We start from the raw sequence: 26,434 nt of genomic DNA, 5'->3' as shown, positions 1-26,434 counted from the left end.
GATCAATATGGACTTGGTTATCATAGTGTAGAATGGCCCGCTTTGTTAAAAAAATAAAAAGACATTATGCATGATAGCTAGGACCCCCTTTACAACTCGACATCAGCATCTTCCTATCTTGGAGTCAGCTTCTCAGGTGTGCGAACAGATCAGACGAGTAATACTCAAGTAGCATTTTTTTTTCAATTGTGCTTGCACGCAAGTGGCTGCAATACGGCGTTCTTGGGCATAGCTGTACAACACTCGCCTTCGATTGTCTTGCTTTCAGTTGCAGTTGTGGTGGGCCAGGTCTTTCCTGAGGCCGGAAACAGCCGGATTACTATGGGGTCTGCGACTCGATGCGAGGAACTCCTCTCGACACTGCTGGCGGAGGCAACCTGATAAAATGAGCAAGAGAAAGGTTGGTATCTATGCAGCGGAAGCGTTAAAACTTACGCGTGAATGTTTTTAATGGATATACAAGTATAGGAACTAATCACCGCTGTGAATAAATGTCCATGTCTGCACAAGATTCTTGCTTGGCGAGCTGCCGCTGATAGCTCGTAAGATTATACATGTGCTTGTTCACATATGTATGCCTGTTTTGTGTTTACAATTTTTTTTTACGGTTAAAATACCGAAGAACTGACGTGTTCTGGGAGCACCGTCTTTACATGAGGCTGTTCAACGCACACTGCAAGAGGTCTCCACCAGAAAACACGCACATCCACAGCAGGGAAGAAACAACGTCATCACAAATGTAACAGAAGGGATTTTCTGTATCGCCACGAGATCAAAGGTTGAGGTTGCCATTCTAACGCGATAATCGGACCGCATGACAACCAGCACATTTCGCCCCACTGGTGGCCACAGGGGTCATCGAGCTGATGTATTTTGGTATAAAATGAAACTGAGGGCCTTCGTGACGCATTGTTACTGCGTTTGTTCCCCCCCCCCCCACCAGTGAAATCTCGGCGTTCACCGCGCCCGCAAGAAACACCGGCAGCTGTGCCGACCAATTATAGCGTTTGAATCACTGATCAATATGCATGTACACAGTGCTGCATCCAGCGGTGCTATAGATCCCTTTCGCGGCAATGCCACGCTCGCCGCCATGTTTGATCACGCGATGCCGTGTCCATTGCTTGCCTCCGTGTTTGAATTGGATGTGCACGACCCCGGTACGGCTCAGCAAACTTCTGCTGCCGCGGATATCATAGACGGTGAGTGGGTGAACGAAATGAAGCTTTGGCCACAGCTTTAGAGGACATGCAAGTGCTTCCGGAACTCATTACGCCTTGTGCAAAGTGCGCGAGCAGCGTATACGGTGCTTGTACTATGGAAGCGGTGCTATAAATGTATTTCAAGCTATAGAAGCCTTCCGCTTATGAGTGAAATAACAATGAGTGTGTTTTGCTCTACAATCTGTATTTGACAAACCGTTTCAAGGAGCTGCTTGAAGTGTTTCTCACCCAACAAAGCTCTTCGATGCGGTGTTTGTGTCGTAGTTTTCCTGCGTAATCGCTCGCAGGTCTACTCAGTTACAACAGATTTGTTTTTGCTCCGCACAAGGGCTTACAACGTGAATCTTCTGTGCTTATTATTAGCTTGTAGCAAATGCTTATTATTGCTAGTCACTCGCTTACTTTTCATACCGTCACGAAACTTTCATCTTCGAACATTCCACTGCGGTCGGTATAGTCGCACTGTCACCATGCTCCTGCGCATTGATTCAAGCGTGTCCCCGCTTACTTATTCTCGATACGTTGGGGACAGAGAGGGTGTAACTTTGCGTGTGAATTGTGTTGGATGTCAGTAGAGTTAACAGAGATTGAATATGCCAGAAGCAGTGCTACTCTTTTTGACACTATGTAATGAGTGCTACTTCGAGCTGACGTTCCGGAGTTGAAGTTTTTCTTTTGATGTTATGGTACAATGCTGGCAGATGAATTAATTTTTTTGGCCTCGAGGGAGAGCCATGCATCCCGGAGGGCCGGCAACTCATACTGTCCTTACGTTCCAGTGGCCCATGAACTTGGTCTCACAGATGCATTGCGTTCCTAATATGCCAGTCACTATTTTTGCAGCCAACTACTGTACACGTGTTCCCCTTACCATCACATATCTTGCAGCATGAATAGAGCACAGTTCTTTCGCAAACGCCCATTTTAGTTTCCCACAGCTGATCGCACAGTATAAGGGCTAAAATGGTAATGGTTTTGCATTCGTGCGCTTTCGCTGAGTCAACTTGCGGCGCGCCTGTGAAAGCGCCATCTCGTTCCTCTAGAGCCAACTGCTCCGCGAAAAAGGTCTGTAGGTGGTGTCCAAATGTATGCCCCACTGCAGTGGTGGCACCCTCTGGATAACAGATGCAGATCTTGAAGGCTGTATTTTTTCTGGCTGCATGCGGCGGAAGCATTTGCGGGTAACGGAAACACGTCATACACGTCATATTTTGGACACCGCCTATCAGTGGCGCGTTTAAACTTTTTGTAAAGTGAGTTGTTTTGAAATTCTTTTATTCAACTAAGTAAATATACTACCGTAGACAGGAAGGAAGCTCGTAACTCGCAATGTAAACAAGGTTCTTACGAAAGGTTCGGCATGTTACACTCCTGTAACACGTGAAGGTGAAAGCCTCTTGCACACTTGGCAATGCATTAGGTGATACGATCGGAGGGGTCAGGCTCTGTGGAAGACATAACGAGCCGCTGTATGAAGTACACGTGTGGCGCCTTAGGTCGACCTCCTCAACGACACATGCGAACACTTAATGCACTACCTAAATGTGCAGCATGCTTGTCGCCAGTAAGTGTTAGAAATGTGTAACACAAGCCGAACACAATATGTTGCATTCTCTCGGCAGGGGAAAGCAGCACTCGCGGCCGAACGCTTTGCTCCCACGGCTTCACACTTCGCACCTCCTTCCTCGCTTGCCGAAAATCCGAGGCCGTAGCGCACTTCCGAAGCCTACGGCGCAGTCCGCTAGACCCCGGGCCAGCGTCCTCTACCGCCGCCACGCTCGCTTCGCAGCGAACTATCGCCACAACCGCCGCCGCCGCCGCCGCGGCAAGTCAGCGACGCAACACCTGTTTTTCTGTCTAGGCGCGTCGCTCGTTCACCTCTCCGACCACCCCTTTCTCGGTGAAGGTCACGTGCTTTCTTTTTTTGTCCCACAACACCAGACGCAGGGTTCTTTCAAGGCCATTGCTCAATGAACCACTGAAGACTTTCGTAATAATAATGCGCCAATTAGTAAGACTGCGTAAAGCCTACTTCACATAGACGCGACTTCGCGGAGGCGGTCACGGCCACTTAGCGCGGCTTCGTCTGCTCCCTCTTCATGAGACGCCAGCCGCTAGCGATGAGTGCCACTTGCGGAGAGCGCACGCGAGTGGAAGTCTCCGAGGTCCCTAGAAGCGGTTCTCGACCTTCATTTATTCATGTTTCAGCACGTGTGAGTTCCAGATCTTATTGTTCTCCACAAGCAACCTCAGTTCTTCACTTGCTTGTGTAAAAATAAACTGTCGTTATTAGCCATGTTAATTTCTGCATCAGTTCCTTTTCTAAAGCCTGTCCCAACTATGAAGGCGTCTAGAAGAGTAGTTGGAGAGGACAGTATCAAAATTTGGCGGGAAACGAATACAAACAGGTCTGTCAGCGCCCCTCGTTCTTGGATGCCGCCAAGCATTCCGGTTGTCCTCCGGGCCACAAACATGCAAACAGCATTGTGACTAACTTTTTCCGCTTTTAATCAATCTCTTGCCCCCCCCCCCCCCTTTCTCCTCAAGGCACGCACGCAGAAGGGCAGCGCTCTCTTCCTTCTAGTAGATCTTGGGTAGGTCTTGTTGGGAGTTCGGTTTCTTGGAGGCAGGTAATACACGTGTTGACAGGTTGAGAAGGAGAGTCGATTGACTTTAGGAGTAATAGCAGGTTTGCGGAGTGCGAGTAGTGGTGCCCAATTGGGACAGCCGCTTCAGTTCGAGCAGGGGGCAATGACCCCACGGTGGGGACAACAAACTGACGGACGGTCGCTACAAGGGCTCCCTGCCCCCCCTTGAATGCTGGAGGCTTAAGTGAGAATGGCGGAAGGAATGAAGAGTTAATGTTGCCCCCCCCCCCCCTTGAATGCTGGAGGCTTAAGTGAGAATGGCGGAAAGAATGAAGAGTTATTGTTGGGCTCCCCCTCCCCCCTTGAATGCTGGAGACTAATGAAGAGTTAATGTTCACTATAGGCTGATTTCACATGGTCGCACGATGCTGTCCCTTCTTTGCCTCGAATGGCAATTTTCAAGGTTTTCTCTGAACGCGAAACCACGTGAAAGCGGCCTTCATAGGAAGGAGTCAGTGGTGGTTTTACAGAGTGGCGCCGCAGAAAGGCGTGCGTTGTGGTGTCCATAGTCATGAAACTAAACACAGGTTGCTCGCAGGCCATACGTGGGGGTCTAGGTCAAAGTTGGTCGAGCAAGGAATGTAGCCTAAGTGCGGCGCGGTCGCTGTCAGTGTGCCTGGCTGGGTGCCGAAAAACGGTTCTGGAACCGCATTTCTGACTTATAGAGCACCTCGGAACCGACCCCCCAACAATCGGTAACCGGGACGTGATTGCCCCTTCAGTTCGAACTGGGGGCAATGACCCCCGCGGCGGGGACAACGAAGTGACAACGAACTGGCTTAAGGGGCCCCTCACCAGGCCGCATAGAAAATTTTCGTCATACGCTGGAAGTTCTTACGCGTCCTCTAGGGAGCATTCTGCCGCAAAAGTGTTTTCAAATCGGCTTATTATTAGCCGAGATAGAAATATTTCAGAGCCGCGAACCCATGATATTAGGAGGCGAGCTCCACTGCCAAGCGAGAGACTCTCTCCAGCTGCGCCGTCTAGCCTCCGCATGCGAAATTCCTTCCCTGCGTTCTCTCATAGTGGACCTAGAGGGCCGCATGACGTATACGTCACGGGCCCCGCATTCATTTTTTTTTCTCGCTTTCTTGCGGTGCGGCGTACTTCCGCTAACGGCGTCGTACGCGAGCTGTTGTGATTGTCTCGTTTCGCGCTGCGCACGGTATGGCGCGATGTGCACGAGGACACCTGACTAGCGCTACAAGTCAGTGCTACACGAATAATGAGGTAGTCACAAGTGGATCACAGATCTTGACCCCGCGTTGAAACACGGTAAAAACAGACAATAGTTTTGCTGTCTTCACGTGCGAGTGCACCACGAGGCAACAAGCTAACGAAACGGAAGTAGATCTCTTTTGCTGCGGTGCGAAGTAAAAGAACAACATGCAGACGTCCGGTTTGTGTATTTCATTATTTCTCCTAGCTTTATTTCGCCTATTGAAGCCACTTATTGTACAAATAACAGATGTTGCCTATATTCTCGAATTGAATAATTCGCGAAGTCACGTGTCACCACGAGCGACGTCACAGTGAAAACACGTTTACGCAGGCGCACTAGCACGTGTACGTCATCCTCCGGCTTGGGGCGCGGCGGCCGCGAAGAGAAGGAAAAACAGCGTTCGGTTTTAAATTTCATGTCTTTCCGCGGCGCGTAGCGATGTAATATTTTGCAGACACGATCGTTATCGCACATTGTATGCTCTGTGCTTGTAAGCTCATAATAGCGAGACCTGGTACCAGACCGTACCAGACCTTTAAGCTCTGTTACGGGCCCGTCGCTGCGCCGGTTCTCGAACACGATAACATTGCACATTAGCATTGATTGCGGCCACCAGGTTGACAATTTCCTTATCAGGAGTGATATTTCTTGGGTCTTGGTATATTGACGGAGGCACTGCTTGATCACTCTCGAAGAAACTCGACCAAGAGCCTATGTGAGTCCTGGTGCGTGCGAAGGAGCAAGAAAAGTGGCTATTTCGAGAACTTGAAAGAAAATGGCAGGTGGGAATTTGTGCGAAATGACAAGCTCCTTCTTCTGCGCACTGGTATACTATTTGTCTTCTTCGTTTAAAAAACATTTTTATATCGGTCATGCAAGCAAATTCACCCCATTTGTTAATGCTGTGGTCCATGTGAAGTAATCACCATGTTCAAATGGTGTTCCAGGGTCCTAATAACTTTACGTAAGCATTTTCGATTTGTGTGCTTCGTTGTGTGGCCGTTAACTTTCGCTCTTTTTTTTTTCTTTTTGTACAGCTAGACTGTTATACAAAGTGCAAATATCTTGCGAAGCCCCCTCCTAAACTTACTGCTAGTTACACATCGACTTTCTGTATCCTATTCATCATTAAACCCATTCACGGTTACGGGTCTGATCTTGGTACATCCAAGTTCAATACAGAGTTCCTCCGTTGTCATTACTGTATTATCGAAATAATTTGACAATGTCTGGATTATCTGTGTACCATCCGTGCAAAATTAAGCATTACTCGTTAATTTCGAGTAAGTTGTTATGCTTCCGCAATGGTGTGCTATCCTTGTATCTATCCTAGTACCTTAGAAGGTCCAATGCCCACGTCTGGACGGCTTTCTTCCGACACGCTTGTTAGCAGCCTTGTTTTCATCACAGTGCTCGACGCGGGCTGCCAGGGATCGTCCAGGCGCACCAGGACGCTTTCCAGCGATTTGGTGCGGACACTCCGGGACTCTCTGGACTTTTGTGCTGGTGGCCGACAATGCATCTTGACCGCCACTGGCGCGGGAGCGACTGCGACAGGAACGACGGCTTCTGCGACGTATAGAGGTGAGGTCTGCTTCGTGAAAGCGCTGCACATCATGGCTTCTCCTTTCCGCATTTAGCGAAGAGCTGGATGGGCCTGCGCCTGGTTGCCTTGTTTACGGAGGCTCTGCAATGACAGTGCATATACGCTGTAGAAAACTATCCGTCCGCTTTGATCACTGATTGCACGCCGTCTGGTATTTGAGAAAAGTATATCAGGAAAGGATATACGAGGCGGCTTTTTATTTTTTTTGTGCGCAACACTTTGTTTCAAAAGAAAGTGCCACGTCTAGGCTCCTGCTGCTCTTTTTACAGATTGCCTACAAGAACTGAAATTTGGGCTCGTTTGTAAGAATTAATACTTGAGCCGGACAGGACGAGCGCTCGTCATTGAGTTTTAAGTCAGGTACGAATTCGTTGACTGGCTACTTGGTTAAGCGGACATTAGTAGTAACAAAGCTCTCAGGAATAATTTTTCTAATTATCGAATATGTGCAAATTAATTTGGCCATTTACTTAATTTAGGGCGCATGTTTTGATTGTGAAACTGAACTCCAGGGGTCGTGAAATCATGTCTCCTTAGCAGAAATCATAATCCTAGCACTACTTCCGAGCTATTTGAACTTAAAATGTGCTACAAGACAGGTTAATAGTTTCAGTCCGTTAATTTCCGTTACAGTTCCACAAAGCATTCCTCTACTATCAATTCGCGATTATTTTAGCGGGAGCGCCAGGAACATTCTTCAGCAGACTTTGGGGAGAGGTACCTCGGAAGTGGAAGTACATTTTGGATTTATGCTGAGCAAGCATGATTTCCATAATTCTCGGCTTCAGTTTTGCAATCACAACATGTGCCCTAAAGTGGGTATTTGAAAAGTAAACTTGCACAGCTTGGATAATTAGCAAAATTGTCGAAGATTTTCTTGCTGCTATCCGCCTGAAGCATAGCCTAACTTATAAAATAGCAGTGACCATGATATCATAGTCTCTGTTGAAATAAAATATTCAGCACAAAATAATATACATGGTGTACGTTAAAAGTCAAATCTCGCACTCGCGCTAACCGAAACTTTAGCAACATTTATCACACTGACGCTTCCAGCCCTGTCCATTGAAATTAATATCATGAAATAAATGCACAGGGCACAAATATATTCATTTATTTTCGTCAAACGTTCGTCTTCACATCTAAAAAAAATACAGATTCGCCCATGGATAACTATATATGGTTATCCATGGAAAGATTCATGGTTACTCAGATGCATGGTTATCCAGAAAATATTGTCCAAGCTGTAGCTTGGACAATCTTTCCGTAATATGAAGCGGGTCTTTCATGGTTTCCTGATACTTCTATGTTGAAATGAAAATGGTAAGAGACACAGTTGGGAAACGAAGCGAATAATTCGGTTATATTCCTCGTGCACGTTTTAGAATCACTTTGATTTTGTCATATCAGAAGACGCCAACAAACACTGACACCAAAGACAACATAGGGGCAATTATTTGTGCGTAGAAAACGAAATAAAGAAAAAATAAATTAATATAAATGAAAGTGGATCAAAAACCACCTTGCCGCAGGTGGGGAACCATCCCACAGCCACCGTAGTATTTTTGTGGGCAGAATCTTCCAAATGAGCAATCTTTGTTACACGTGCGTGATAAATCACGCGCTTGATAAGTGCGTCGATCTCTCACAAAAGTACGTACGAGTGGCGTGACAAATAGCAACTGCGTTTTAGCCACCACGCGATCGCCCTTGCACGTTCGCATCTAATCCGCATCATGGTTTTATCGAGAATGCTATACATTCTGCAGTTCTATTAAAACGCATCGAATCAGTCGCCAAGAAATACAGGAAAGATGAGTGTACTGCCCTTCCTTGCCTTTGCATTTCATGTCTTTTGTCCCGAGTTCTTTTGTCTCGAGCCATCGAACTCTCCGGTGCAGCCACTTTTCACCGGTTGTGTTGGTGACTGGCGATATTTCAGGGCGCTGTGGCGGTGGGCAGATAGCGGGGAACGATGCCCGAGCGAGAAAACCCAGCTGATACGCGCAGTACTGAAAGGGCAGTGCCACGGCAGGAAAATTACGAAAGCCCACGCTTAAGACACAGCGCGATACTTACCGGCCAGTTGAAACCTTGCAACTTCCTTCCTTTCTTGCTTGCTTGCTTGCGTGGTCCTCGAAACATGCCGCTTTCCCACTGCAGGGTATCAGCCCAGAACCCTGATTTTCAACAGATGAGAGAAGATTAAACTAGTAGCGAATGTAAGGCGTGGTAATCTTGATTTTCACAAATAATACTAAAACAGAATACGTATAGAGTTTTTGGAGGGAATTCTGTTATTTAGGAAAACGATAGCAAAAATTGATGTGATAAAATGATTTCAGTTTCAGTTGGCGACGCTGTGAATGATCTAGTTTGAAAGGTTGGGGAGGTGAAAAGTTCTTGTATTTGGATTTGGATTTGAAACTGACAAGAGAAAAAATCAATTTCACTGTAAAAGATTCTGATATTGGTGAAGAAAAGAATTCATTTTCAAAAGAACAGAACATTTTTAAGTATCCGAGTTATAACCGTCCAATCATCAATTTTTGAAGGATCCATTTTATTAATGAGGAAAGCAACAAGCAGATATTTTTTCCGCCACACAGACAGTCACAAATAGGCATGGAAAGAAACCATACCTTTGAACATGAGCCCCAAGCACACCAACGGTATACGATGCGAGATGGCACTTTGGTTTCGTGGCTTGCGCATTCAGCTGATGATCTTTTTCAAAATTTAAAGCTATAAACAACCATAATGTTTTTTCCACTAAAAAGATATCACAGTTTCGTCAATAAAAGTACATGATTTTCAGTTTTGAGCTCTGTTATTATTAAAGGGGGAAATTCGTCGAGCTCTGTTGTTGTTTCGCACTTTCAACATTTAAGTGTGAGAACATTTAAGATAAAAGGCTTGCGCTGTCGGTGTTCTGTTTAATGACGTTTTCTTGTGGGCTGCCGATGTCAAAATTCTGAGGAATAATTTTCTGAGGATTGTGAACAATTTTTGTGATAGAAATGGTGTGGCAATATAACCCGCATATACCTCATGTCATATAGCGTAGCGCATGTCATATAGCATACATATACGTAAATGTATACGGAACCTCTCGGCGACGACAGCAAATGTTCACTTGCAGTGTCCATGCAATTTCTATCACGTTAAAAGTGTTTTCGTATGACACTTCTTCAAGCGAAAACGACCTAGACATCGAATCTTATATACTCTACATCCGGCGGCGCCGGATGTACAGTTTATAACCTGCTACTCTGAACAGGGAAAAGGGGAACGGGGATGTACGAACTTCAATAAGTGATGCTCACACATCTGTTACTCTTTATGCACATCTACATCTAACACCGTCATCTGTATTTCTTATAGTTCGTCGCTAAACACTCGATAACGAATTGTTTGCCCGCTCTTCAGTGGTGGCAGCTTTGAGTTTACAGTAAAGGTAACTCCGGATATTTACACAAGACCTCCGATCAATGATTCAAATTGTAACTTTTGATGTATGTTAAGAAAGGAAGAGAATGGACTTTAGCCACAAAGATGGCTCAGATGCCTGAGCACGAGTAGTGTCAGTGATGTGGCGATCGTGGGCAAAAAATAAAGAAAACAAAGCGAACAGGGATAATAACCTGTTGGTCAAGCCGCTCTCGCACGCTAACTGCTATGCAGTTTATAGTTAGCAGAGTATCGGCACCAGTGCGTAGCGTATACAGCCCGTGCCTCAAGTGACGTAGTGCCACCACCACCCTTGTGTTTCTGTCTCACTATTGCAACCGCGATAGAAACCTTCCGCGATAGAAACCTGAAACCTGAAAAAAAGTTCCGCGATAGAAACTTGACTTTCGGACAGACATTGGTTTCAAAAATGAATGAATGAATGAATGAATGAATGAATGAATGAATGAATGAATGAATGAATGAATGAATGAATGAATGAATGAATGAATGAATGAATGAATGCTGTAAGTTGTAGTGCGGCGAGACACGCAGCCTATTTGAACTCAAACGTCCATATTTTTATGAAGGGGCACTTTATTCGTTTGTATTGCGTATATTTCGTTGCGAATTGCCAGCTACTTTATTTACGACACTACACGAGATACGACCAAAATGCGAGGCTTCAGAAAGGCAGTCCTGGAATGAGGCTAACGTCCTGCGTCATCCTTTCTCTCATGCTGAACCACAGGTGAAAGACGTGACGGAGCGTTTGTTTTCCCAGGGCACGTCGTAGACGACTGCGGTGCAAGTGTCCTTTACCTGCGGCGAGAAAAATAGTACAAAAGAAATTTTATGAAACACTCAGCGCGTGCTTCCAGCCTGTTATTAATTCTTGCTTATCAATAATAACTAATCTTAAGTTTGGGCACTGCATCGTGTTCATTATATCAAAAATTCGTCGAACTTTCACCCAGTTTCTCACTATCTTATATATATATATATATATATATATATATATATATATATATATATATATATGTATATATATATATATATGTATATTATGTATATGTAGTGGCTGACAGAGCAATGCTGTGGCTTGCCCCACTTACCTATGTTGCTATTTCTTACCACAGCCACAAATTTAATTTTAACTATGCGTAGTTCCCCAAAGCGCTAACGGATCTCTCCTCCACGTTACGTTGCCCCTCCATTTACAATGGCACAGCGCGCATTATCCTAAAGCACCCGTAACCATCTGTCACCCGTACACAAAAGTAAAATACTATCTTCATAAAGCGTCCTCACCATGTAAGCAGCGCAAAAAAGGAATTGCATCCGCTGTACTCGCAGATTCGCGACAAAGCCGTTTACGCCACAGATTCATTTCGGCTACAATTATTGCGGTATGTCGCAGGCATACGTCCCTCCAATTGCTTCTAGGCATACATCTGCCGAATGAGCGATCATCGCTAATACTGCGCGAACACTTCGTTACTTTTTGCCGGTCATCAGTTCCACAGAATTATCACCGCACCACGTTACCACTCTCGTGGAAGATGCTCTCGGTGTATAGGAAATTCGCTTGGGGAGTTGTTGTCCAATTTGATAGCTAGATAGGACTAACTGTACCTGCTACCTTAATACTGCAGTCCTATTGACCGCGAGATTGCGCTATAGCTGGCAGTACCATCGGCACCTTAGTGCGGATGGGCGGTCGGCGGCGCGCATTGAAGAGTATACGATGGCGCGTCCCTGTGGATGATTTGGATCGATCGTTTGGTATTAAAGCGTACTCACTGCAGTGAAGCGATAATATATTGCCCTTCAATGCCACCTTCTTACGCGAAAGTCACCCAACATTCCTGCTATACGTTACCCGAGCTCAAAGCGTGGTTTCTGTTCCGCAACATCCGCTGCACTTTTTGTTCGTGGACAGCTTGCGTTCTGCCCATTCTGCTGGCCTTGCTGTTGGCCAACTGAACTTTCTACTATTCTCGCACTGCTTATCAAAATACCTGTATTTCTGTACAACGAAGTTAAAGCAGCTATATTGGGTGACTCTACTTCACCACTTCGCACACTCAATTACATTTTACTTATTATTCAATTATCTATAAAATACGAGACAGTTACTACGTTTACTTCAACAAGGCGGTATGAGCGAGTGCGGTATGGCAGGGTCGCCATGCGGCTTCACACGTGTGTTCCTTTCATTTCGTGGTAGCAGTAAATGCGCAACATTTTAGAACGAACGAGTATTTTAACTATTACGCGCAAAAGAAAGATGCGAATAATTTTTATTTATTTTAAGAGGCAACTGCATTACGTTCTTGTCTCTACATTTGAATATAGTGGCACTTACCATTCGACAAGCTAGCAACACTACAATAAAGAGTGTATTACATTACCCACAGGCAGCCAGACATTTACGACGTCCTCTCTTTAATGAATGCAATGTTATACGTTAGTATCCTCTTGTATTTATTTGATTTTCTTTCGCTGCAGATAATAAAAGTACCAAAGTGCGAACATTCACTTGCGAGGCTAAATCATTTCTACGCAGTTGGATATCAACATAATAAGAGGGCATCTTGGGAAGAGGTGCCCTTTTATTATGTTGATGGTTGCGTAAGTGGCATCATGTAATTATGCGTCTAGGATCAATTGTATCCTGCAAAATCATATGAGCGCTTACAATTTTCTTTCCTAGTGCTGAATGATCTCATGCCACCTCGTTCATGTGCCGTAGTATCACAGAGATTGCGAAATGATCAACCCATCGCTTCAAGGAATTGCTAAACCGCTGCCTTCAGGTATCGCAGCGAACACTCTATTTATTTTAAACGACGCCGACTGCTTTTTTTTTAATACGCTCAAATCACAATGCGGCAACTAAATTGAGATGATCGTGACGAACGGAAGGCGCGGAAGTCGCACATCAACTTCGACACGCCCTGTCACTAATTTTGTTGCAACGAAGTGGCTGCAGCACAAAGCATAATAATCCTCTACATCGTTAAAAGAATGCATACCACAATTTACGACTGCAATACAATCACGAAATAAGCAGGCTTAAAAGAATATGTTTGCCGCACTCACTAATGTAAAGAAATGGCGGCTAGCAGACGACACGACTCGCCATCCGCACTTTCCTCTTTCAGGAAGTGACCGCCAGGCGGCGACTGCGCTCAATCTCGCGGCCAATACTACTGCACTCTACTATTACTAATCTACGTGAGCAGCGCCGAGAATTCTAGATTGTACGATCACACATGTATACAGAAACGACGGACTTCATTACTAACCACGCTAACCATCCTGGCCACTTTCATTGTCATCAAAGTGGTTGTTTTCCCGCTGAACAAACACAGAAATGCAGGAAGGGCCAGAAGTACACATCTGGACTTCGCTCTTCCAAATACTTCTCGACAGTTGTATATGTTAGCTTCAGTGCAACCAAGACCAATGCAAAGCGAATCGTTGTCATTCGTCTATATTGCGTAGAAATTAAGTGTCATTCTACGAACAGTTTGTATTGTACAACTTCATCTGTACAGCCAGTGTTCCTGCTTAGGCACCGTCAAGGTGCCCCTTACAACGCGTGTCCATCTTGCCTCTTTCTTTCTTTTCGTTTGCCTTTTGCGCTGCATTGAACGTTCTTAGTTCAAGTAGTTTTTATAATTGCAGTAATCACTGTCACAAAATGCTTACATCTCCTGTCTTCGGATGGCAGTTCTCCTTGCTGTAAGTTTCTGTCAACTTGCAAGTTGACTCGGCTGTCTTGAACTTGATTCGGTAGTTCGTGCCGGCGACAAGCTGCAAAGCAGAAGCAAAAGAAAGTGCAGAAAAAAATACATTTCATTGCAATACTAACGTTCTTGTCACCACGCCCAGCTTGGCGCGTTACAGTACCGTGCAGTCAGCCGCAATATTTCACGGGAATTCAGTTCCATCACAATTGTTTATATGCCATATTCTAAGGCAGGGCGATCCTAATCTATAGATATATTGGATAACTCTATCGGGCGTAGGGACCTACACTAGGTTCAAACTTTCAAACCGAGGTTATGTGCCTGGGCTTCAATGAGAATGCGGATTTTTTTCACAGATCCTCCACCTCGTAAACTTTTGTGGCCGACTTCGCATATATCCCATATATCAAATGGAATCTGTGTAATGATGCTATATCATAACTGTTTGAGTTTATAGTTGTTTACCGCATTCCTAATTCGTGCTCTCCTCTTCATCCCCTTTTGGCCTCGACTGGTGTCTGGGGATGTGGTCCGCAACAGCAGCTTATTTCTATTATCAGTGCGACTAACAATAGTCCCTGCGAGAATTGTTCCACGAATTCTGAAGACTTCACTTTGTATTTTGCCCCTGCGCTCCTGTTCTGGCCTCAGCAATGTATTGGTTAGAGCAGTGAATGAAGAAAGAGACATAAAAATCACATTTAAAATGACAAGCGTGAACAACATCGAACTGTCCCTTACAAGAGGGGAACATATGAGAAGCCAAATCAAAGAGAAAATAACGTTTCGCTGGAAAGATCTCCATATCTAATAAGGGATATGTTTGCGTCATACCGTATCAGTGAAGACAGCACCTACTGCGCTAGTGTAGGGTTGCAGCGACGCCGCCAGGGCCTCGTACCAGATTTCATAGGTCGTGTGCTTCCTCTGAAGGTTTTCTTTCTTTTTTTTCTTTTGCGCTTTATTTGCAGTGTGCTTCACACATGGCCGTGAATGGCACTGGCTAAAACTCCCGTGCTATTTTCGTGGACGTAACACATAGCCAAAAAAGTTTACGGGAGGACGTTGGCAATGGTAGAATAATGTCAGAGCATGGCACGAGCAATGCGCAAGACCTGGGTTATCGCCTCCGACTTTCATTTTGACTTTTCGTTATTACTTAATAGATTTTAAACAAAACTAGCAGTTAAGTGTCCACAATGCATTCTTTGGTTTCCTTTTCCCTTTGCTTTCTGTTGGTTGTAAATAACAAAACGAATTTAGCCCCATGGTTCCCCGTATTCTTTGCGCTCAACATCCGGTAAATTAGGCGCCCGAATGCGTTCACGTGCATACCTGAGTCTCGACCTCGAGGATCTCGAGCACAGTGTCGAAGTTTTCCCTGTTGCCGCCGACCTGCTGCGAGATGGCGAAGTGCGCCATCTCCTCGAACGCAGGGTCTTCGCCCACCTGCTTCTTCTGCCAGGAACCCGGGGGACTGAGGGCCTGGCAGGTGAAGGCGGCGACCAGGAGAATTGCGACTGCACGCACTACGGCGACGCTTGGCGAAACCATGGTTTTTCGCTTTCGGGAGAACCGGGAAGTCGCTGGCTGCAGAGAACGTGAAGATACGTTACACCCGACTTCGCTTCATGCCGGCGCTCACAGTGAGACACCAGCACTAAGTTGTCTTTCGGGACGGAAAGAGAAACAACAACAAAATGAACTCAACGACCTAAAAATGACAGGACCACGCCGTGATCTGTACAGATGAGAGGAAAACATGGCATCTGTAGACGAGAGTCCAGACAGTCACAGTAAAGCCACTTGTTTTTCATTCTTACAGCTTCATTTATTGGCCGCTATTCTTTTTATTTGCTTATTTACACCTTTCTTCCAGTTTTCTCTATCCGTATCTTCCATCGGGATGGCAATCTGTGTGAGTGGTCTAATTCTGTGAACGGAAGCAGAGCAGCGCAAAGCATGCAGAGCGGGAAACAAAGGCAAGCTTGAAGTACAATGAACGAATTTTCATTACTTCCTTGACATGTTGACTCATGTTAACAGTGTTTCCACTTACTGAACTACCTTTCTTTTCGCACTTAGAGAGTGCAGAAGAATCACGATTGCAAAGTAGCCCAGATTGGAGCGCTACTTCGCAATCATGGATCTCTTGCATTGTTTTCTTGATTATTATTACGTGCCATGCCATTGCTTTCTTTTATTCTTTTGCCAATGTTTCGGAGGGCTAAGATCTACTTTTCGAATGCAGTATTTGTAGTGTAAAGTTCGCGCACCGTGCGCTTGGTAGAAGGAATCCACCCGAGTACGACCTGGCCAAGTTCACGGATCGGTCAGAAGCACGGCGTATGGTCAGGAGTGACGTCGCGCCTGATGTATTCGCGAGGTAGCGGTCACTTGCGGCCGCAAGGCAGCGGGCGTAGCCAAGGTAATGGCGCAGCCAGATTTGTCACGTTCCTCGTGGACACTGAATGCTTTTAGTTTTCAGAGCAGCTTGTTCAAGCGGTGCTGTCAGCTCCGAACAATCCCTTCATTCCTGTCTCTGTCATCTCTCCGACAATTGTCCACTTTTTTCCGCACTTCGAACCTGTGCAATAAGAAAGAAGTGTGCGACCGATGGCGGAATCGTGCATATGCCGTCGAGCACAGCGGTACAATGCCTTTAACCTCTAGGCCACGATTTCACTTTCTTTTTTTATATTGAGGCCACGATCGCACGCAAACTCGTATTGTGACAAAGCCGGCGGCAGCCTTTGAGCCGCTTGGCACGCGAGTCACGTTCCACGGCGTCGTGTTCTTTTCTCGTGACAACTCTTTCTCTTAGACGCTGTGCTATTCTTGCCTTCGAGACCAGGAAGATCCTCCTAAGCTACCTCAATCGAGTATGGGAGACTGGCGACGTTCCTTTTTCATGGAAGGTGGCTTGTATTGTCCCAGTGCTGAAACCCGGCAAAGAAATGACAGACTTGGCCTCGTATCGTCCTGTATCACTGAGGTCATGTGTGGCTAAGCTCATGGAGAAGCTGGCAAGTAAGCGTTTATCATGGTGGCTCGAAGATAGAAGGGCTCTGCCAACATGCATGACTGGATTCCGCACAGGTTTAAGCGTGCAAGATAGCGTCTTGGACTTGATAAGCCACATTGAACATCAAAGAGCTTTCGGCCTCTCAACACTAGCTATTTTCCTAGATGTATCAAAGGCTTATGATAGCGTCCTTCAGAGATCAATTCTAAATAGCTTGCAGGCCATAGGCGTACAGGGCTATCTTCTGCAGTTCATTCACTCACTTATTAGTGATCGTAAAATTCAAGTGCGGTTAGGAAGTACCATAAGCACCGAAAAGGCGTTATCGCGAGGTGTACCTCAGGGAAGTGTTCTTTCCCCGACGCTGTTTAATGCTTTAATGGCTGGTCTTCCCGCTGAAGTGCAAAAACATTGCAGGCATACCCATATGTCGATATATGCGGACGACATTTGTGTTTGGTTAAGCGGATAGCAACACAAGCGTTTAGCTATGATAGTTCGACAGGCATCACTTTAAGTTCAAAATTACCTTCAAGGTGTTGGGCTGGCTCTCTCGGTGGAAAAATCTGGCTTCATCATGTTTCCAGGTAGAGGAAGACGGTATGCGCGGCTGAAGAGATACCTTGATCAATCTTGCCTTCGTCAATTGAAGCAAAAGCGCTTTTTGGGCATCATTATTGACTACCGTCTACAGTGGGGACGAGCTGTGGGCCCTATTGCGACATCACTATCTCCGCGTATCAATGTGATCCGTAGAGTTGCAAGTGAGCAATGGGGCAATCACCCTTCTTCAATGATCAGGCTACATGATGCACTAGTGACGAGTCGAATAATGTACCAGCTCCCTTTAACTTCCCCCCCCCCACTGTCACAGCTGGAACGGCTTGAGGTTTTGCACAGAAAGGGCCTAAGGAGGGCTCTTGGCGTTCCGTAGACTGCTCCTAACATTGCAGTACTTTATGAGTCTCTATCAAGACCTCTTAGCCTAGTCGCTTCACAAAGGTTATTGATGCAAATTGGCCGCCTCAAACAGACGATAGCCGGGCGAGCCCTTCTACAGAGCCTTCGAAGGAGATCTGAGTCCCGAGCGTACTTGGCCCTCAATACTCTTGGTTACCTTGGTCTTGACGCTACAGGTCGAACCAAGAGGTTGAAACCGCCTTTGTCTTTCGCGAGCCTCGATTGTTCGTTGACAATTCTTCCCGTTCGTGCTAAGCGGAGTTCTCCTTTGGCGGCAATGCGTTCGCTCGTACTAGAACATCTTGAGACTGAATATGCACGTCATCTTCACATTTTTATTGATGGCTCTGTGGACAAGGTCAGAGGATCTAGTGCAGCTGCTTTTCACATTCCCTCTTTGAAGAATTATTGGTTGGTTCGCTTCACTGCAGTCGTGTCCTCCACAACGGCCGAAAGCGTTGCCATTGAGGGAGCTTTAAAGAAGCTACGGTTTTGTACGCCTCAACCTGTTGTCGCTCTTACAAATTCGAAATCCGCCCTTCAAAGGTTGGAACACGGGTTCCCTACTGATGCCTTATGTCTAAGCTCCCTACCCTTGAACACCATGTCCATATCAAAGGCTTCTCCATACGATTCCAATGGGTACCTTCGCACATACGTATCATAGGCAATGAGATGGCGGACAGCCTCGCCCATAGAGCGCTGTCTGGGAAGCCATTGAGAAAAGTGCCTCAAGAAGACAAGATACTCTTCAGAGAAGCGGTGTCGTGCCACTTCAGTTCTTTGTGGAGCTCACCTCATAAGCCATGTGTTACCAAGGGTCTCAAAAGAAACCAAGCCAATTTACTGCTCCACATTCGCACGGGCTCTGCTCGTACCCCTGCGTGCATGGATGTATAAGACTGGCTTGGCAATGTCTCCACTATGTTCAACGTGTGGTGTGTGTGGGGACATAGAACCTTACCTTATGTGCTGTACTCTGTAAAATGCGGAAATGAGTGTGTTATTCGAGTCCCTCAAGAAGACAGTAATTCCTCGCTGTTCTCTGCAGGACATTGTTTTCCCGCGCGGGAACCAGTTATATAGGAAGGAGGTTGCTCGCCTTCTTTTAAATTATCTGCAGGACACCGATTTGGCCTCCACATGGTGACCTTAGGAGTGACTATGTCTAGTTGTGAGGTCTGCGTCTGATTTATATGATTTATGTATTTTAAGTGGCACTACGGTGGAGCAGTTGCCGGCAGCAACTGCAAGGCTAACCCCACAAGTAGCCTACAACCACTCAACTCAATTGAACCAGCCCACAGTCCCCAGAACTTTTTTCGGCAGCTAACGTTAAGCAGAAACTGTGCGACGTTGCGGCGCCTTTATGAGTGATCCAGGCCAATCACGCTTTAACAGTGCACCTTAGAGAACCCCAGCAGGTACAAGCTATTGCGGAGTCCCCCGCTACGGCGTGCCTCATAATGAGGTCGTGGTTTTGGCGCGTAAAGCCCTATAATTTACTTTTAATTTTTCATAGTCTTTAGTTTGATCGCTGTTCGATTTCACACATTTAAGTGCACTTTCGCGAACTGTCTTTGTCCTAGGGGACATCCAAATAGATGGCAGGTATTCACCGCAGACGCAGGAGCAGTTATGCTCGGTAAATATTTGCTCATACAGTAAGTAAAGTAGGTAAACAAAAACTTCATTTCATTCCTTTAACTCCATTCCTTTAACTTCACTCCACTCCTTTAGCCATTCTCGCTCAAATCTGACTAACAAAAATATGAGCTTCGACAAAGAAATAAACTTGCAATCTAAAATAGATCAAATGAATGATAAGCTAAAAATAAAGAACAACAAAGAAAGTAGGAAAAGCGGCTTTAACAGAGTTACGGCGGTTTTGCAATTCTGTAATTGGGAAAACAGTTAATGGGCCACACGGATTTGCGAGAACAGCAGAACACGCGCCGGCAAGCATTTCGAGCCAAATACCAATTGCCATTTGATGATTCCACAGCGCACAGAGCACAACATACAGGCGTTTTCAAACACGCCAGCCGCACACCGGTGGTCCTCCGCGTGCTCTGCGTGCGAGGTAGCTGCTACATTGTACATTGTAGATTGATAAAATTTGTCGATTAGACAACTACGATTAGCACAGAGTGTTTGTCGTTGCCGAAGCGATTCCAGTGACGGAAGTTGTGTTAGGTATGGCTATCTCACATCCCCAATTTCTTGGGCAAATTAGCTGAAAAGCCGTGGTTAAGAAAGCTACTATGGAATAGGCTGACACTCAATGGTGCGAAGTTTCAGTAATTAGTGCCAAAGTAGCCGAGATTCGCTACAATGAAAGAAGTCACTACCTAAAATATCTACTCACCTACTACCACTGATGTCAACAGGAATAACCATCGACAAAAACTTTCTTCCAAGCCGAGGACAAGCGTAACTATCAACAATGTATAGGAGCGCTGAAATCAAGAAAGTAATCCCTCATAAAAGCTATCCCAGAAGCAAAGATCGAGGTCTACCAGACAAACGAAGAGCGACTGATTCGAAGGAAGCAATTCTAGAAGAAACTGTTACGGCATCGTAGGTACTAACGACCGGTAACTGCCGTCAATGAAGCGTTAGACAGAAAATCAACTATCGAAACCTCTGAATGAGTTCTAGGGTATTGCATGCCAAATCCACGAGTCGAATGTGAGGCACGCCGTAGTGGGGGGCTTCGAATTCTGACCACCAAGAGGTCTTTAACGTGCCCCCAATGCACGGAACGCGGACGTTTTTGCATATCGTTCCCATTAAAATGCGGTCACTGCGACCTGGATTGGATCCCGCAACCTCGAGCTTAGCTGCACAACATCATAGCCGCTAAGCCACCGCGGTTATTCTATCAAAAGCTCTAACGGCACAGATGCCAAGGGTGTAATTACGAAAGGAGCCAACAGTCAAAAGTGCAACTGCACGGGCAACGCTATCACCTATAAAAATTAAAGATAATAAAAGACAGGCATCAACGTAGCTAACTTCGAGTGACACAGTCTAAAATTGCTTTTAACCTCCAGAGTTTGTCCTCGTCAATAACACGTAGTATCCAGCAAGTACCAGCCAGAGAGATAAAGTCAAGTTAAAGTCCAGTAAGACCCGGCAGTGAAGTGTGAAGTGACCAGAGAGTGTAGTTGCGTTTCCCTGGGCGAGGTGCGCCCACTATGTCGGCATACCATCACCGATAATTGATCAATCAATTGATTCTTTATTTTCTAAGAGCGATTGGGGCTCCCTTTGGCAAATAGAGGTTGCAAACCACCTGAAAGTACCTGAAGGCCCACGTACATGGCAACAGTTTTACAGGCCACACGTGTACAAGTGCCCACTAGCGCAATACAGTAATAAAGAAAGGCAATTAAAATGAATAGCGCATAAAAGAAAAAACTACCTATTACAAGTAGTGCCTGTAAAATTATCCAACGAACGCATACATTCAGGAAATATTTAGTACACTAAGCGAATGTAAAATGGTAAACAAAAAATAAATACAAAATAACACAAAATAACGCAAATAATAGACACGATGCATAAAGCTAACAATCATCATTCTTATGGTACTAGGAAAATATATAGTAATGACATTAACCTAGAGTGAAAAAAAACACTAAAGCCTTTCCTTCTGCTATATGTAAAGAAGCCAAGGTCTCTCTGTCCATATTTGTTGAGCGAAGATGGCAATGTAAACCTGACAGAATGTAACCTTGTTGCGCCAACGCGGAGAACCGACCAGTCAGTGCCCACAACGCCGGTCCCAGGACGATACCGCATTCGGTGACCTCAAGCCGCTGATATTACCATATCGCCCTCTACAAGGGTAATCTAGCAGCGAGTCATCGGCAATGTTTCTTCACTAATGGCGCGATCCATTATGCCAAGTGTGGGTTTAGCGCGAGTGTACACACACGTGTGCATCTTCCTTGACACGAGTGGTGCAAAGCTGTTTCCCCACTATAGAAAAGCATGAGCTGCCTCGTGCAAAAGGGGTAAATACGGCCAGCGGCTCGAAGGTCAAGGAGAGCGCGTGGCCTAAGCGATGAAGGAAATGAGTGAGTGCTGGCCTCAAAATAGTTTCAAGCACGCGCCCTCGTGCCTCGTCGTTATTATGTTCAATACATCCAGAAAGTTTTCTCAAGGTCTGTCAAAGACCTGGAAATAACTATTTCTAAACTTTTGCGACACGGTCTTGCGACAACTCGGAACAAAAAAAACAGATGCCACAGCGTCTGGGAAGCGTGTCGAAAGCGTGTGTCCACTGCAAAACAACTGCGCGCAAACAGGTGTTATACTACTGGACTTTTCTAGTCCTTTCATTGCGTATGTCACAACAAATTAATTGAGGAGCTCCGAAATATCGTTGCAGATGGATTAATAACACGCTAGACAGAAGACTTTTTACCTGACCGTTCCCATTATGTCTTGTTTGAGCAAGTACCATCAAAAACCCTGCTTGTCACGTCCGGAGTACCACAAGGCTTTGTTCTGGGCCTTTCTAATTTGTTATCTTTATCAGTGATATCCAAGACAATATCACAGACAATAAAATTTTTGTGTCCAAAGATTTCACAAGATTGGTAATTTCAATTACAAGAGCCTAAAAGGACGTTTTCAGATTTTCAGATTATCCAAAAGACTAGACGATTTCGCCTCCCTGCTAAAGCTATTCCTGTTTCATAATCATGTGACTCACCACACCAGAAGAACTCGTGAAAGACGCTGAAAGAACATTAGCATTGTCAAACTGAGTCGCTGAACACGCTACGTCTATGATAAAAAAGTCAATACTGCCCGCAATATCTATACCAATTACTTTATACTATCATGCAGGAATAAGAGACACACATATGAAAGGCTGCGTGATTTCAGGCAGACCTATTTGTGAGTGGCTTTTTTTCTACATTTATTTTAATTTGGATGAGCTGCAAACTGCATGAACTTGATGAACTAAACTGCTTTGGCTCCCTGATTCTCTACGCGAGGCTTCCTTAAGCCGCCTGTCCGTTTCACAAGTCCAGGTAAATGCTTCTGCCCATGATCACTTTTGTTGGCGGCTTCAGTTGAGCACTTTCACGCAGTGTTCTTTGGCCATATAAATATAATGCAGCTAACAGACACAATTAAGACTTGCCGGTGTACTTTCTCTGGCGCAGTAGGCCCAGCAGCTTAATGGTCAGCAAGTCCTGCTTCGCCACCAGAACTAACAATAATATAGCAACCAACATCGTCATACACTCAGGGTCATACACATCAATCCAAGAGGATATCAAGAGAATCCTACAAAGGAGCATTCATTTCAAACTCCGAGACGAACAACTTCAAGATAAAGACTTCAAGTTGGCGGCGCTATTAAAATCGTACCTCGCGAGCTCAACACAGCCCACCACCCACAAGAAAGTGAAACCGCACACCTTTTGAACTCCTGGTTGAACCGGGACTTTGTACCACACTGTGGATCGCCAAGATGTGAATGGTATCATCTCCTATCTTCTTTTCAACTCTTCTATTTCTTCTGTTAAAAGCTTTTCTTAGTCATCATAGTTCCCATCTGAAACTTTCTTCTCTACATTTGCACACGCAAACTTTAAGTTCTTTAACTTTTCCAACCTCGCTTTTTTTTTTCATCCCGTTATACTTTTGTGATACGGGACGGTGTGCCTTCGATCATCAACCCCACATATTCAAATCTCATCTTATCCTACCTCTGATGCAGTAGATTTGTCTATGCTTGACATGGGCAGCAGAGCCCGTATTGTGAATCTTATTTCCTCGTCTTTGTGCGGTGTTAGCGCTGCTGTGTGTCAAGTATGAACTACTGTTCCAGTATGTTTGAACATTCGAAATGGGCCACAGTTGGAATTTTCTCCGGTAACATCCAACATGAAGACGTCAAGTAATTTTAGCTAGAAAAGTTATTTGGTTTTGACAGCAGGTACCAGCAGTTATGTTAAAAATAATCATTAGTAGCCCTGGAATGAGCACGTGATGCAGCCTTGGTATTGTGCCACCTTGTTTACACAGTCACTCCTTCGTGCGCTGGCCGATTCGCTACGTCACTTTAGCAAACACAGGCGAGCATGTTTCAACGTGACATCACGCATGTACCTTCCAAAGGTTTCAGTGCTTCCAGCATGAGTTCTAATTTTGCTGAATACCGTCTGCACTCATTAAATCAGCCATGCCACGAAAATTTCTTCAGACGCCTGAGCTCTTGCAGGATATAATCTTGAAATCCGCCACCGTGTATCTCAACGATGGCCAACCACTGCTGTCTTGTAAGCGCTACCTCATATACTCATGCCTATAACCCCACAGTAAAAGCAGGTGTCCTATGTTAAACTTTTTGTTTCTTGCTGTGAAATTTCCTGCAAGCAGAGCAGCACGGCTGATAAATATAGAAATTCAGCACGCAATACCGTGCAAACCAAACAAAGCCATCTGTTTAATTTCATGAGGTGTCATGGTTAAGCGTCGATCATCATATTGCCCTCTGCACTACTTAGTTCTCTGTTCCGATTCTTTATCAAGACGATAATTCAGGCTACTCCAGTGACCAGTCTACGGGTGGGTCGCAGGATTCCACTTACAGGTAAAAGTTCTTGTAGAGCATTATTTTTTTTTGCAAGGTCTCTTAGAGGGAAACAAAAGCTGCACAAACTACTGTACCATTGAAGTCACGAATACCGAGTGCCAATATGGCACTCGGTATGGCACTCGGCGCCGAGTATTTGTATAATCAACATTCAAACTACTGCGCGTTGCAATACAACTTGCTTCTTTGTGAGAAGAAGGTCATTGTTACCAGCATCGAGCACAATATTTGCCCAGACCCTTTTATGTCTGGTTGGGAGGGATTCAAACTGCGAACGCGAGGAAAACGGAAGCAGTGGACAAGTAAAAAGTTCTTGTTGAAAGAAGCAGCACGAAGTGATGCATTCGAATAGCAAATATAAGGAAGCAGTAGCCATGCTACTTCTGAACAGATTATCGGTGTACCACTGTGCATGGTACTGTGCGAAAATGTGGGGAATTACAGCTCTTAGTAATGAGCTATCGCGGTCACTGTTTCGTACTTTGGGGGAAAATGAAACGTCTATCCCCAGAGCGTTCTCGCCCAGCAGCTTTAACCACTTCGAATATGGTGCCGTGGGGCACGTGAGAGTACTCTTTAGTACCGACGACATATACTGGGTCTCTTCAATTTATCGGCCCGGACAGCTCGTACTACTGCACGAAGCGCTGCTTTCTGACAATAAGCATCGACGCAAACGCAGCGTCTCGGGCCGTCCCAGGTGCGCACTTGGGAACGACAAATTGAGTAGAATCTCTGTCTTTCGAGCTGCTGCCTGTCTCATTTCGAAAACAATGCGATCGACTGGATCTCACCGTGATGATTTGAACGCAGGAACCGCACGCAGGGGCGGTGATTTGCGCGGATATGCTCTGGCTCGTCGGCGACGGGACAGGTGCGGCAAGGCTTGATGTGGAAGGGGCCGTGGAGTTGACGGTTGCCTCTCGCAAGACGTGGTCAAAAGCGCGAAAGAAAGGCGCCGTTCTGCGTGCGCGGCTTTGTTTGCGGTCGCCTTTTTACAGTCGCGGGAAGGCGAGCCGCCAGGAAACCGGATAGACGGGCAGACGCGGCGGGCTCTTTCTTAATTGCCTGGTCACCAGCCGATGCGTGCTCTCAAGGCGTCGGCGGGACACGTACGCACGTGCTTACGAGGAAAAGAAGAAAGAAGAGGACACGACGAGAGTCTGCAGTCATGTGTGCTGAGGGGGTAATGTTGCACCATAGACCACAGCGGGGCTCGACGCTGAGCTGGGAGAATTCGGTCTCACGAGCCAATAAACGTGAATGAAGTACAGGTATGCAGTGCCCAATGGCAAGGCCAATTTTGTACATTCAGCGCAGATGCATTCTGCGCTGACACCGCACAACGCCGCATAGCGTGTATTACTTGCCACATCACTGAAACACGTTCGCATAAAAGTGCAATGAGGAAAAAACGATAACGCCGAAAAAAATGCTAACTGCAAGCCTCTTCTTTTCTTCCAGCGACCAAGGTGTACTGGCAAGCAGAACCTGAGTTTACTACACTAAATTTGTTTCACAAACGCTTCACAACACGTTGAAGCCATTTACAATGTGCTGAAACTATCTTAAACTACGTAGCCACATGGAGGGATAGAAGTTTTAGTGACAAGCTGGAAATATTAGCCTGACTGACCACCTTGAACACTACTGCAGGTATTGGTGACAGTTGTGATATACCAGGCTGATGATGACGATGGTGATATACGCAATCATGTCATCATCATCGTTATCATCATCATCCTGGTTACGCCCACTGCAGGGCAAAGGCCTCTCCCATACTTCTCCAACAACCCCTGTAATGTACTAATTGTGGCCATGTCGTCCCTGCAAACGTCTTAATCTCCTCCTTCCATCATGTCGATGGAAGAAGCGTCAATCTGGGATAGTGAGAAGCAGGCATTCTCGTCAGGCAAG

The 26,434-nt window shown here is 45.7% G+C and overlaps 1 protein-coding gene and 1 long non-coding RNA gene across 2 annotated transcripts; both read right to left on the bottom strand.

Annotated features, from left to right (window-relative positions):
* Nucleotides 1-214: 214 nt before the first annotated feature.
* Nucleotides 215-8,858, bottom strand: LOC139048039 (uncharacterized). The gene is made up of 3 exons (XR_011507449.1): nt 8,779-8,858; nt 6,430-6,780; nt 215-377 (listed from the first exon to the last, which is right to left on the bottom strand). It is a non-coding gene; the product is annotated as an uncharacterized lncRNA (long non-coding RNA).
* A 1,870-nt stretch (nt 8,859-10,728) lies between these two features.
* On the bottom strand, nt 10,729-25,541 carry LOC135896906 (cystatin-2-like). Its single transcript, XM_065425410.2, has 4 exons — nt 25,312-25,541; nt 15,243-15,497; nt 13,867-13,971; nt 10,729-10,971 (listed from the first exon to the last, which is right to left on the bottom strand). Exons 2-4 carry the CDS (start codon nt 15,459-15,461, stop codon nt 10,885-10,887), a joined length of 411 nt encoding a protein of 136 aa, XP_065281482.1. The 5' UTR covers nt 15,462-15,497; nt 25,312-25,541; the 3' UTR covers nt 10,729-10,884.
* Nucleotides 25,542-26,434: the final 893 nt, after the last annotated feature.

This window comes from Dermacentor albipictus, chromosome 7 (genome assembly GCF_038994185.2).
Source record: "Dermacentor albipictus isolate Rhodes 1998 colony chromosome 7, USDA_Dalb.pri_finalv2, whole genome shotgun sequence".
NCBI lineage: Eukaryota > Metazoa > Arthropoda > Arachnida > Ixodida > Ixodidae > Dermacentor > Dermacentor albipictus.
This window is presented reverse-complemented; position numbering and strand designations above follow the sequence as displayed.

What these genes read in the sequence shown, in the direction of transcription:
- LOC135896906 (XM_065425410.2), bottom strand. Translation starts at nt 15,461, where the DNA reads ATGGTTTCGCCAAGCGTCGCCGTAGTGCGTGCAGTCGCAATTCTCCTG. An exon ending in TCCTCGAGGTCGAGACTCAG is followed by an intron (nt 13,972 to 15,242) that starts GTATGCACGTGA and finishes TCTGCTTTGCAG; the next exon opens with CTTGTCGCCGGCACGAACTA. An exon ending in GCCATCCGAAGACAGGAGAT is followed by an intron (nt 10,972 to 13,866) that starts GTAAGCATTTTG and finishes TTCTCGCCGCAG; the next exon opens with GTAAAGGACACTTGCACCGC.